This window comes from Ascidiella aspersa, chromosome 3, assembly GCF_963924565.1.
Source record: "Ascidiella aspersa chromosome 3, kaAscAspe10.2, whole genome shotgun sequence".
Classification (NCBI taxonomy): Eukaryota; Metazoa; Chordata; class Ascidiacea; order Phlebobranchia; family Ascidiidae; genus Ascidiella; species Ascidiella aspersa.
Genome location: NC_139449.1, coordinates 3,705,226 through 3,718,925, shown reverse-complemented (window position 1 = coordinate 3,718,925; position 13,700 = coordinate 3,705,226). Strand labels below are relative to the sequence as shown.

The following is a 13,700-nucleotide window of genomic DNA, read 5'->3' as shown; positions in this document are numbered from 1 at the left end:
GTCGTTTTAAATTATAATCTGCATTTAGCATATTATCAACCATTAACGCTTCCCAGCACGGTCACGGCCGCCAATACATGATTATTAAAATACGTGTTAACGGCCGCACAATCACTCATCGACGGCCGCAGGTTGGACACCGTTGCGTTAAACTATAATAAAATTCGTAAATCGTCCGATTATATGGGCATTCTTTAAATAACTTAAGTCAAATCATTTGTAACATTTTTTCCCATTCAAGTCATGATTTTTTTTTATCCATTTCAAGCCAAGTCCTATAGTCATCAAGTTAAACGTTAAACTACTAAAATTGGTAAAGTATCTCGATCACGAGCAATAACGAACAATTCAAGTAACATAAACGCAACCTAATACAAACAAATTGTTTTATGTAAAAAAACGGCTATAGTAGTCAATAGTCTCATTTACACTCCTGAATACTTATCCTTTGCGGGTCGAAAGCTGCATGGCAAAAAGCAGATTATAAGGTTAAAATCTCTTTGGGGTTAAAATCTCTTTGGTAGAAAGTGATGTATGATTTTTTAGCAGAAATCTTGTCGCAACATTATTCCACTATTATAAATTGTTTACCCTTAACGCAATTCCTTGGGGAAATTGATTGTAGATCGGATATTAAACTAAAAAAAATCACTTTAAAACTTTGGATCAAATTTTAAATTAGTTTAAAAAATGTGGAAAGCCATTCGTAATTTTGGACCACAAAACTATAGTTAGTTTCTAGGGAATTCCCCAATCGTTACTAATACCATTTTAGAATTTAAAAATCTGACCAAGTTTTATCCTTCACTTCAGCTTCATCTGTTTCAAACGCGCGGTATAAACGGCATGACGGAGGCATAACACTTAGTCTAAATGTTTCCGTTCGAAATGATATCACCCGTATTAAACTGTTTTGTGTATTCAGTGACTAAAGCTTTATACAGTATATATATGCGGAAGTAGTATACAATAAAAATATGGACGCTGATTTAGAATCTTACCACAGCGTTGAAACAATCAAAGCAACGCACAGTGAATAGGTTGGCTAGCTCTTGGTTGTTTGGGGCCATAGGCTGGTCAGCAAATAATTGTGGCAGATTGTTCCAACGCCAGAATAGACATATTTGCGTGAATTTGTTTCCCCAAAAATTTTACAACCCTTTTAAGACTAGTCTATATTTCACAAATTAAAAAAAAACGCCATAAAAAATCAAATTAAAAATTTCGGCACTGGTCTAAAATCCTACCACAATTATTTAATCAACGCACAATATTTAGGTGTTCATTATTAATTAAAAATACTTGACCCACCCAAATGCTAACCCTAACCCAAATAAAGTGCATTGTGGTGATTCTAGACCAGCACCAAAATTTCATTTAAGGTTGATATTACATTTTTTCGGGTAATGCAGTAATAAACGTTTCCAAAGAAGCTTTGCTCGCTTAGTATAATTTTGGTTGAGAGCATCAGTCAGGTTTAAATTCGGCAAAAAACAATATTAAAATTCATAACATATCGCGATAATTTCATTTAAGTCTTTAGTATTGTCTCTAGGTGGGTCAAGTATTATTATTTAATAACAACCCTCAACCTAACCTCAATAGTGTTTGTTGTTGTAGGATTTTAGAGCAGCGCCGATTTTTGTGTTAACTTATTTACAGCTGTAAAAGAATTAACATAAATGAATTTACTTTATTTTTGTGTTTGTTATAGTTGTAAAAAAACTAGACGTACTAACTGACTTTTATTTTTTAACTAAAACTATGCAATCTGGTTTATTTCCTTTCACTGAGATTTGTACTGGCTGCAATGGATCATCAATATGCATGTAAGTTAAAAAAAATTAAATTAAAACAAAATAAAGGTTCAAAAATCAATGTTTCAACCAATTAATTGGGTAATAAAATTACATTTTGACGCTCGTCTAGAATCCCACCACATTTTGAGGGGTTTATATTCTTCCAGGGGCTTATATTCTTAGCAGTCCAGGGTTTATATTCTAAACAATCTTTGGTTTAGGGTGCTATTTAGGGTTGGGGTGGGTAAAGTTTTATTATTTTTATTTATTCTCCCATATTTATTACTTTCTTGCAATTTCAATTTGGACAACTTGTTTTGTTGCTGTGGAAAAAAATGGTAGGATCCTAGACCAAAGCCCTCATTTTTGATTAATTTCTTGGTTGCTACTTTAAACTGTTTGCTTTGTGTGAAGGATTACAAACTAATAAAATTAGGAAAGAGACTATTCATTTGGACACTAAAGTAGTTCAAATCAACATAATCACTAACAGGTGCAAGTGTAAAAGAGCGATCTGGTCAAATAGACACTTCTATACAATTCTGACATTGTTTGCCAAATATTAGTCTCATCTATTTTATAAATTATCCAATTGCTAACATATCGTATGTTGTAAATTTTGATTGAACCAGTGTTGTAAACAAGTTATTTTGAAATGAAGTCCCAGCCCAGTCGTAAAAATAACTCAAGTCCAAGTCAAGTATAAGTCAAGTCCCAGTCTTAAGTCATTATGAAAGCAAGTCAATGTCAAGTCATGTCATTGTCATAAAACCAAACTGTTACTATTAAAATTGGTAAAATCATCCGATTATAAGCAACAATTTAACTAAAAAATAACACAAACACAATATACAGCAAGTAAATTGTTTAATGTGCAAGACTTGTGACAGATGTTAATGAAAAACACTAAGTCCAAGTCAAGTCAAGTCATTTAAAATAAGTGGCTTAAGTAATTACAACACTAGATTGAACTATATGTCATTTAGTAAATGTTGTTTATTAACAGTTATTATTTGCAAGAGGAACAATACATTGGAAAGAAAATAAACAAGCGCAGAAACCCAAATTACCGCCGTGAGGTGGATATACTGAAGCAAGTCCATCATGAAAATGTTATTTCCTTTCATGGTGAATATGATTCACAGGGAATTGTAAGTGAAATTTTTTTCTTAATGATTAAAACAGATTTTTTTACTGTTAGTAAGTTCGATCTAAGCTTACAATTTTTTTTATCTTGTAATGTACATGAATCACTGTTTTTCTTTTCACAAAATTCTAGCTTTCTTTTGCACTTCTTTACCTTTACCAATAATATTGTTAAGCTAACTTATGTATAATATATTCTGCAATAGATCTATATAAATATATATTAGTATAGTTTTCTATAGAAGGTCATCAAACTTTTGCTGAGAGAAACCTTTTTCAACCCGTTTTTAAGGATCAAGAAGACGGAATAAATATAAAATTTTGTGTCAGTTTTTGATAACTTGATTAGGAACACTAAACACGGATCTGTTCATAATCTTCAGTAGAAAAAGATTCATAATCTTCAGTAGAAAACTGAAAATGGCATAAGCACTTGCCGCAAAAATTATTTTAAATTATGTCTGGATTGCATCTGACAAAATTCCAACAGCATTTTGTCTTTATTAAGGCAATACGCTTGATATGTTGCCAATGGCTTTTGGTGAACCTAGGTTAGTGTATTAGTTTAAAATTAGTTGTTTAAATTCCATCACATATAAACTTGAATGTTATAGGATCCAATGCCTATCCTTTTGCTGGAGTTGTGTCAATCTAACTTATATCAGGTAATAACATCAGTGTATTTTTGTTCAATGCTTAATTTTTTATGATTTAACAATCTGACGGTTTATCATAGTTTATTAAAGGCGAAACAGAACCAGCATTACAAAACAGAAGTGAAACTGATGATTTAGGAAATTATTTTCAAGATGTCACTTTTGTCAATCTTGTCGAGCAAATGGCTAAAGGAGTGGATTACTTACACAATAATGTTAAAATAAGTAAGTATTAGAGATAGATCAATTTACCAGTTGGCCTATAATATCTGCCAATATTTTGCTTCTACTGATGTGTTGGTATCAGTAAGTTTTATTTACTGTGAAAACATGATACAGGTTTTTCTATAAACTTTCTACTTTTTGACACATTTTTGTATCTAGAATCTAGCCAAGTTGTTATGCAAAATTATAGTTTAGCAAATATAGGTAAAAAAAATCAAATGCTGTTTTGATTTTGTTTTAAATAATTTAAATTTTGACTATTTTCCAGGTTTATATAAAAAAACTGTATCAGGTATGGTTTGGCACAAATGTTGAAAATCGAGTTAATGTATTCGCCGAACAGTAATAGCAGTCTGTCTCTAGTATGTATGTATGTTATGTAAAGGTAATTATTGGGTTTATTTTCCACATAAAACCTGCATTTTTTTAAAAATATGACAAGCATTTCGTACTGTACTACAACTACTTTTTTGTGAATATTTTGGTTAATACAAATAACTTTTATTAGTTTTTCAGAGCACTTCTTTTATTTTTAGTTCATGGAGATATAAATCCCCGCGCCGTTTTACTCAAGAAGTCGCCAAGTGGAACCAAAGTAAAACTGTCCAGCTTTGGCTGTAGCAAACTTTTTCAAAACAACGCAGTCGGCGAAGTTTTGGAGAGTCCGCAAAACTTGCATTTTGCCTCGTTTGAAAGAATCTCCAAATCAAGAGTGGTATGTTTAGAGCAGGGATTTAACAAACTACTTTTACTGCATCGTCCAGTGTTCTAATGACTTGACTTAACTTAAGTCACTGTTTTCAAATGATTTGACTTAAGTTGTTTTGCTAAAATGACTTTGACTTAAGTTTTGGATAAAGAACTTACCTTGAACTTAGGTCATTGCGTCAATTGACTTGAGTTAAAATATCTCAATTGTTGCACATAAAACAATCAGATTGCTAAATGTTGTTTTTAAACTTTAGTTGACTTATTGTTCAAAATCGGACGAGTAAGAAGAAACAAAAATTTGATATTTCAGAACACTTCTACTGATGTTTTCTCGTTGGGGGCTGTCATTTACTTTATCTATTCCAAAGGAGGCCACCCATTTGGAAAGCTGCAAAGCGGAGAAAAGAACATCAAGGAAAAGAAAACGCCAAACTTGCAGTATCTTACTTCTCGCAAGTTAAGTCGCCCGGGTATGTTTAAGTTGTATGATGGGCTGCTGAGTCGGACCTGGGACTCGACAGGGGCGTTTTATTTTGCTGTAGTCGGACCTGGGACTTGGGTAGACCATGGAAAACTACCCTGAGTCTGACGTACGCATGCACAAACAAATTTCAAAGCTGATATTGCCGCCAACTGTAAATTGTAGGCGAATAGTGAAATTTTGTCAATCATCTGTTGTGGTTAGATGAGTAATATGACACCCCTATAAGTGTACGGGTATTGCTGAATATCCACCTTAAATTGCTTATAACAATTGTTAGTTTGACTTTTTTGGTATTTATTTTCCTCTTTAAGCGCATTTTATCACTTTATGTAGTAGTCTTACTTTGGCCTGGTGGAGCACAGTTCTACATATCAATGTCAACATAAAATATATTTGTCCTAATTAAATTTTACAATGTAGTAAGAATGTTAAAGCCCATACAGAAGTCAGTATCATTTTGAATGTTTTGAATAACTTTTTATTTAGTTTCAACATAGTTTGACGCCGAATGCTACTTAAAAAAATGACTTCTGTATGGGCTTTGATATTCTTTCTATAGGTCTAACTACAACCTCCAACCATTACCTTAAGATTTATATGAAACCTTTACAAAATGCTCCCCACTTTTGTATGGGCTTTCATATTCATTCTACGTCTAACTACAACCTCAAACCATTATCCAAAATTGATTGATATTTTAATAGACAAGGAAGAGTATGTTTGCGCTGAAGACTTGGTCAGGGCTATGATCTGCCACGATGAAAAGGAAAGAATTGATATCCAAGCTGTTCTGCGCCATCCTTACTTCTGGTCATCCAGAAGAAAGTTGGACTTTTTTCGGGTAAGTATATCACTTCAAACTTGCGTCAGTGTCATACAGTTTTTTGAAAGAACTCTTGGAGTTTTGCCATCAAATGCTAAAAAAATGATTTCGTGAATTACACTATCCCCATTGTTTAGACCAGTGGTCAGCCAACTCCCAATGTGGGCCACAGAGCTATTTTCAGTGGGCCGCGAGTTACTTTTGAATGGCTCAGTGTAATCATGTAGTTGTGGTCCGCGTTATAGCCGTACATTCATTGCACTTTATTTAAAAGTTTGTGTGGCCTAGAATTTTTATAAGTCTTAGCGTGGTTCAGACCCAGGTGCCAAATCTGTTCCTAAGAGCCTGCAATGTCTATATATATTTTTGGCCAACTTTAACTATATGTAAATAAAAAAAATTTCGCGCATCAAATATACATTCTTCCTTTTATACTATGTTTTACAATAGTATGGCAGTGATTGGGGCATCAAGGCGCCGTGTAATATTTCACCCTAAAATAAAATATCCCAAATCCGCCACTGTTTCATAGTGAACCTTCAATAGCTCTGAAAAGAGTACTTTGGGCTGTGACAAATAAAGTTTGCTGATGAGTGGGTAACCTTATCCTAGTTGCCAAAGCCAAGCCGTGAAAGGTTTCCGCCGAATGTTTAAGTTTAACTGAAAAATATGTTATTAAAATGTGTAGTTTTATAGCGCCAGATGTATGAACATGATATTTGCGCAAAGTAGAAATGCTTTAACATTTAAAGTTTTGGCTGGCAATGCCAATCATTACACACCTGGACTTAAAATCTTACGCACTACACAAGTTCACATGTTTATTTTTAAGATGCACAAAAATAAGCTGCCTTTTTACAGCAAAGTGTAGATTAAAAAACAAAACACTTTGAATTTGAATAAATAAAGTCATGCAGCACACTTTTTATTGTTGAACAGCTCATACTAATAAAACATCTAAAATCGTTTTTTTGCAAATTTTCCATTAATGTGAGGATTTACCGAACTTCAGCAATCAATTACAGAGGAGAGTTTTGCATAATTTTCACTTGATGTTTTAGTTATAACAATAGTTTGTACTAAAACTGGTAAGTTATGCAGATGCTATCCAATCTCTGGGCTTTTAATGTAAACCAGTGTCTCTCCTTTTGGTTTTGGTTAATAGTTGGTTTTGGTAATATTTATCTAGTTAGATTAACTGAAATTTGTTCTAGGCTAGATTTCTTCACAATTTAAGCAATTTGCAAAAGCAAAATAAAAAAATAAAAATTCTGAAGACATGGATCATATAAATTTAATTCAAACCTATTTATGCTTTGATCTTAACAATTCAATGGCTGCCATGTTCGTCGAGTCTATAATTAGTTTTACTTGTAATAAAGTAATGCAGAACAGCTGAAAATAAAAATCTATATACATATATATATAAGAATACTACATAAAAATATGCACCAACTTGTAACCAAAAACACACATTAAAAAATATATATTCTCAAAGTATAAAGTCCTTACCTAATTAGGCACTTCGCAGTCATCAGCTATCTAAAAAGGCAGAACATCAATCTCAACATGTCTATGATTCCTTTGATTGTAAAATCCTGCAGGCTAATTTGCCAGTTGAAATTGCCGATGACTATCCCAGGTGTAATAATGTTAAAGAGCTTATCCGAATTGTTCGGAACTTGGTAAGACGTTATTTTTAACATTTCATGACCGCAAAGCTTCGTTGTTTAGTTTTTGTTTCACTTTTTATAAGGATACACATGCAACGGATACAAAAACATACAAAGCAAAGAAAAAGTGTCTTGGTGTGAATGGAACTGATTTTGATTGTAACATTTTTTGGACCAAGCTGACTGGAAAATATCCATATCTGCTAATCCACCTCTATAACGGATTCAAACAAATTACTATTGGCGGAGATTTTTATCCAAAACGAATGTAAGTTAAATTTCCTAATGTTTTTTAAAACTGATTTAAAAAAATAAGTATTTTCGCAAGAATTAGGCTGTTCCACATGAAAACAATTTTATTGTAGCCAATAAAATTCTATTGCAATCAATCAAATATAATAACAATTCTATTGTTCTTAATCAACAATCCTATGGTTATCAAGGTCAGATCAATGACAAAAATTCATTTATAAGTATCATCATAGCTTTATATCAAATCCAATTTGGTTAAACTTTGTAAACTTAGTGGCTTCATAGTTTATTTGTTTTTGTTTAAACAACTTTATCAGATAATATTTTGGGACAAGAGGTGGTACTATGCTGCTAGAAAATGCCACTATCCTTTTTATCTTGTGCATGTATATTGATAAACTAAGTAATAACATTATAAAAGCTAGATAATGAATTGCAAAGCCGAAAAGGTCGAGTAGTTTGACATCATCTTGATTTTGACAGTGCGATACAAACTTGTATTATCTTCACTCTTCAGTTAATGTGTTAGATTTGCAATTCATCATATCGAACGTACCCATTATAAAAGCTTTTATAGAACTGTCATATTGCAAAACACGTTTTTTTTACTCCATTTTTTTCACTTATATAATGCTATATTTAATTGTGGTACATTTAAAAAAATATATACATCAATATTTGGCACTAAATGATTGATTTTCTAATTAAAATAAATCTAAATATGGCTGTACTCTCAAAAAAGGAAAAAAAAACATGTCTTTATGGATTATTGTAATTATTCAATGCCATTATTTTAATTATTCATAATTCATTTTTGCTTTCGATAGTGATGATCAAGATGTAAATTCTGATATTTCTCCGACCAGTATCATGCCTTGTAAGTATTGGTAAACACTAAATATACTTAAAGGCCCCTTGTGATTAGATTTTGATATGTCTTACTGTTAATTTGTGTTTGTTGTATGAATAAAACTGCAGTAATTTTTTTCTAATTATGCGAAAAACATAAGCTGTATAGATTTATTCTGTCTAATTAATATATATATGTGTTAGTTACCCAATAATCTTAATTCTTTTTACCACTAAATAATGGACTCGGTGTCTGTATTTCAGTGATTTGACCTACTTAAAATCTTCTTTTTTTTTGTATGTATTTTTTTTTACCTAACTGTCGCCAGTCACCAATTTGATGTTTTAGAAGTTTATAATAGATATTTTCAAATGCCAAGACAATTGTATTTGACTATATCAGTAAATTTGTTTTGCATTAACATTACCAGGACATAGACCTCATTCAGAAAAAAAGTACCAAGACATTTATCCTATGTTAATGTACATGTCAATAATTTTCAATGTATATATCAAGAATTCATTTACACCTTATTCTGCTTTCGCCCTGCAAAACTATTTGAAATTTTTTTGTTAAGTTACAAAAATTGCACAGCATGGCTTTGCTTGATTTTCGGTAAATTTTAAAAGTAATTTTCCGCTGTAGTCTATAAGCAAAAAAATTCCTACCCCATGCAGCTGCTGAGTTTAGTTTCTTTAAAATTATCACTTAGTGTTCTTCGTTGTTTTTCAAGGCGCTCAAGAAGCGGGACCATCTAACCAGCAGGTCGAAATTACTGGCGGAATCTCAGGCCTTGTGGCCACCTTATGTGACAACCTTGGACTGGCAGGTTGGCTAATATATGCAAACGTTCCTCTTTGGTGCTATCTATAATTGGCTAACGTTGATCAGCAGTTAAAATCGGGCTATGGTTTATCCCAACTTGCTCCCCATTGAACCTGCATAGTTCATTCGGTAGAGCGACTTTCCCGGTTTGACCAAGGTCATTAGCTGGAGTCTCACCACATGCTAGTTTTACGAACAGCAGCCAGCGGTGCTATGGTTTATCCCAACTTACTCCCCTCTAAACTTGTGTAGCTCAGTCGGTAGAGCGACGGCCTCGGTATGACCGAGGTCGTGAGTTCAAACCTCACTACTGGCTAGGACCTTTTTAGCGAAACATATGTTGCCTGTAAACAAATCGTTGTGTTGTTCACTGGCTCATTGGCCTCTGCTCAATTGAAGGTAAGTGATTAAGTGTAATCCTAGTTAAAATTCTGGTTTAAAATCTGATTTTCGAGAATTCGTCAGTTCTCATTTTAATCTAATTTGGAAAAACTGAAATGATCTAATTCTATTTACTTAAAAATCTAATTTAAAAAAGTCTAAATAAATCTATTTGTCCAAGTCTGCCGTCCAATCCAACTGCCTGTCAAACTTCCTTGGTACGTTTTCCAGAAGCCGACCTTTACGAATGGCAACTGGAGGTCTTTTACGAGACGCTGCGGGTGCTCGACCGGCGGGTGAACTTCAGGGGAAAGTCCCTCACCCTGGCCGACCCCGGAAACGAGTACGGGCGCTCACCGGGTCGGAACTCGTGCTGCGTCACTCTGCCGAAAAACACCAACTCGAACTGGAAGAATCTGCAGGAAATCCTGGACAACTTTAAACGTGGAATCGACTTCACAATGAAGCCAGAAGGCCCGAGTTTGATTGCGCGTCGTCGCACCAAAGCCCAGGTGTTCTTGATCGCCGAAAAGCCTGTGAAACTGGAACAAGGCGTAGAAACCGAGCTGTTTTCATTTCCCAAGTTCCTAGCAGGTCTTGAGTCGTCCCCTGAAGTTTCAAACGGCCACGTCGTCGTTATTTCTGTCGGCTCCGACGCCGGAATGTTCCTGACCGTCCGCCTTTCGTCGCGCCCGGCCCACCGCATGGCCCTGAGCCTCGTCCGGCCCGGCGCCGACCACGGGGTGGCGCTGAGTGGCGAGTACCTGAGCAATCCGAGTTTGCCGAACGAGTAGCGAGTTAAAGCACTTTGTTTTCGAGTTAGTTTTCATCCTTTTTAGCTTTGTATAAACCTTATTTCATCATTTTGATCCCTGCTTGCATCTTATGTCTTTACGTCGTAACCTGTTTAGACTCGTTTTTTAATTTTTCTAAACTGTGCTGGGTTGCCGTATATTTATAAGAGGCGCCATACATAATCGTTGGTCGGTCGTACAATAGCCGGGCTAGATCCTTATATAAACCCATGTGCATTGTGCATTCTATGTTGTTGCTAGGAAGTCTATAACCGCATTTCTTCATTTTGAGCACTAAAACCTTATATCTTTATTTCTAGCATTTTTAGCCTTGTTTTTTAATCTAAGCGTTTTCTTTATTTCCGCAAATCGTTGGAGAACGGTAAACTCAATTTTTGCCATCGTGGCAACTTTGTTGCCTTTATTCCACCTGAAGTTCGTTGATTTTATGGGCGTCCCTACACCTACATTCACTGTATTCTGCTTTTGCAACATTATTCGTACTCGTTAAATGTTGTATTGAAAGGCTGTGTTTCTCATCCCATCGGTCGCGACCCAAAATTGTTTTTTAGTTGGGCCGCCGATGGCGGTAAATGCATATAGTTTAATTTATTGAGATTCGTTCTCAGCAAGTTTTTTTTTTAATTTAAAAAAATTGCGAAAGCATTACGAACACATGGCCAACATTGATTAGAGTTATATATTGCAACTTTGTTACTATAGGAATTAAAATTTATTAATGCTGTCTTAGTTCTTGTTTGTTTACTGCTTTATTTTCTTTTTTTAGATGGGTATTTAGGTCGCCGCGATAAAATGGTGAGAAACACAGTTGTACTAAGCGCTGTGTGTCCTTGTGTTTTGTAATTACTTCCATCTTCGCATGTCGTTTGTTTAAGTTTTGTCATTTTTACCGCACGAATTTAAGACTGATGTCGTTTTACAATATACCCAAGTGTGCTGTATTTTTTTGATTTGTTTGAACACTGTAATCTTTCGCCTGTGTTTTTTTGCCGAGAAGATTTTATTATTGTTCCATTTTTTCGCTTTGGTGTATTTTTTCGTAAACTTTCTCGTATAGACCGGACTTTTTCCAGTTATTTGCTATTTATTATGAACTAGTCGACATAATCCAAAGTTACCAGGCTAACCAGTCTTTCTTAGACGTTATTCAGGAAACGTTTCTTTCAACATTTCATCCATTTGACTGTCAAGTTATTTAGAGCACGTTCATCGTTTTTTTGACGCAATACTGTTTTATTCTCGAAAACTGGTGAAATGATTAAAGATTCTCTATAAATTTTAATCAGCTTTTCGAAGAAGACCTTTAATGAATTTTCGGAAACGAACAGCAGGCAACGGTGCTATGTTCGTTTCTTGACCTTCTCTCCTCCGAATCATTGTAACTTGGAAAATGACTTTCAATAATCTTTTCAGTAAAAAGTGCTTAAATTAATTATATTTTGTTTATAAAAATTGGGCTATATATCGTAATTAAAAAAGGAAACAATCGCTTGTTATTTGTCAAGTCGTATTACAATGACTTGTTTACACCTATTCTATGAAGTTAATTCACTCAACCAACCCTTTACAATACGCCATTTACAAGGTTTACGTTTGGGTCTACTCAGGTTGATTTTATTGTAGGCGGGTGAATCAATAAAATGTCAATACAAGGAAATCGCAAAGTTCACTTACGCAACCACTGGTTTTGTAATCAGACCACTCGTTAAAGAAACTAAAGCTAAGCTCATAAGCTCGCTCCAAGATATAGTGTTAGCCAAAATTAATATGTAGAACCTTAATGTCAAATACGCAGGCATCAACAACTGCTGAGGTTTGTACACTGATACCACGATAGTATGCCAAACACGTAGCCAATAGTTTCTTACAGTGTTGTAAACAAGTCAATTTGTCCGACCTAAGTCCAAATCAAGTCATTTGCGAAAAAAACAAGTGTCATACAAAACATAACAAGACATGTGCAACTGGAGGTCATTAGGTCAAGTCAGTACGCGAGCAAGTCCATTCCAAGTCAGGTCATTGACTTAACATCAAACGTTCAACCGCTAAAATTGGTAAACTCGTCTGTGTATGAATAACGTCTCTACTAAAAATAACAAAAGCGTAACATACTGCAAGCAAACTGTTTCACGCGCTGAATTTGAGATGATTATTCATTTTTTATTTATTTTAACTGAAGACCGAGTCGAGACGTGTGTCTAAATGGCCTAAGCCTGGGTCAAATTGTTTTGTGTGAGAACTTGAGTCACATCAAGTATTTTAAAAGAGTGACTTAAATAAAGACAGAGATATAATAAAAACACTACTTTACTTTATGATTTTAATGGGGACAAGGCCTTGACACACACTTTATAAATCAGTGTACTGGGCTTATATTTAAGCTTTGCCCATACCTGTTATGGGTAAATTTATAGTGTTCCTTTAGACAAATTATCGTCAGAGCCAATTTCTGGTTTAATAGTCTAATCTAAACGAAATAACAAATCTTTTAAATGGTATTCAAATTCACCAAAATACGAGCAAAGTGCCCATTTATGTTCATAGCTTCATCTGATTTTTGTGCATTTTAAAAGTAGAAATATCGACTTGGGCTAGTTTTTCTCCCGAAGTTGATAAATTCCTCTTTGTGCAAGTGGGCGAGAGGCAAATTTTAAGCTAAGCAAATTCAGACGAAGCTGCATTAATCGTTGGAAAACGACCACTTGGTGTTGGCTTTAGCCTTAAACTGTGATTACTTGAATAAAGTATATAAACTCAAAGTTAAGAAACCCTGTAGTGAAACCAGAATCAGACATTTTTAAAGGTATATGTATTTCGCCTATATTGGCATCGTCAGTTTCTATAGGTAAAGTAAAATACATATAGCAAAGCAATAACTAAATAAATAAATAAGTGAAAAACATATGAAAGAAGTTTAGATTAGGCAAAAAGTTTAAAAACGAAAGAGACTGTCAGAAGAAAACTATAGCGTTCTGAAAGGTGATTTAATGCAAAGCAGCTACGCGCGGACAAGGCAACCTGACGTTACATTCGATAAGAATAAGTCGAGATAAAAAGGGG

At 34.2% G+C, this 13,700-nt stretch overlaps 1 protein-coding gene across 1 annotated transcript; it reads left to right on the top strand.

Moving 5' to 3' along the window:
• Positions 1–1,718: 1,718 nt before the first annotated feature.
• On the top strand, positions 1,719–10,716 carry LOC146158139 (putative serine/threonine-protein kinase irlA). The gene is made up of 12 exons (XM_083383809.1): positions 1,719–1,829; positions 2,806–2,950; positions 3,560–3,610; positions 3,682–3,826; positions 4,363–4,541; positions 4,848–5,007; positions 5,726–5,886; positions 7,365–7,529; positions 7,601–7,785; positions 8,597–8,646; positions 9,353–9,448; positions 10,057–10,716. The coding sequence occupies exons 1-12, from the start codon at positions 1,765–1,767 to the stop codon at positions 10,617–10,619; spliced, it is 1,965 nt and encodes a 654-aa protein (XP_083239935.1). The 5' UTR covers positions 1,719–1,764; the 3' UTR covers positions 10,620–10,716.
• The last annotated feature ends 2,984 nt before the right edge of the window (positions 10,717–13,700 follow it).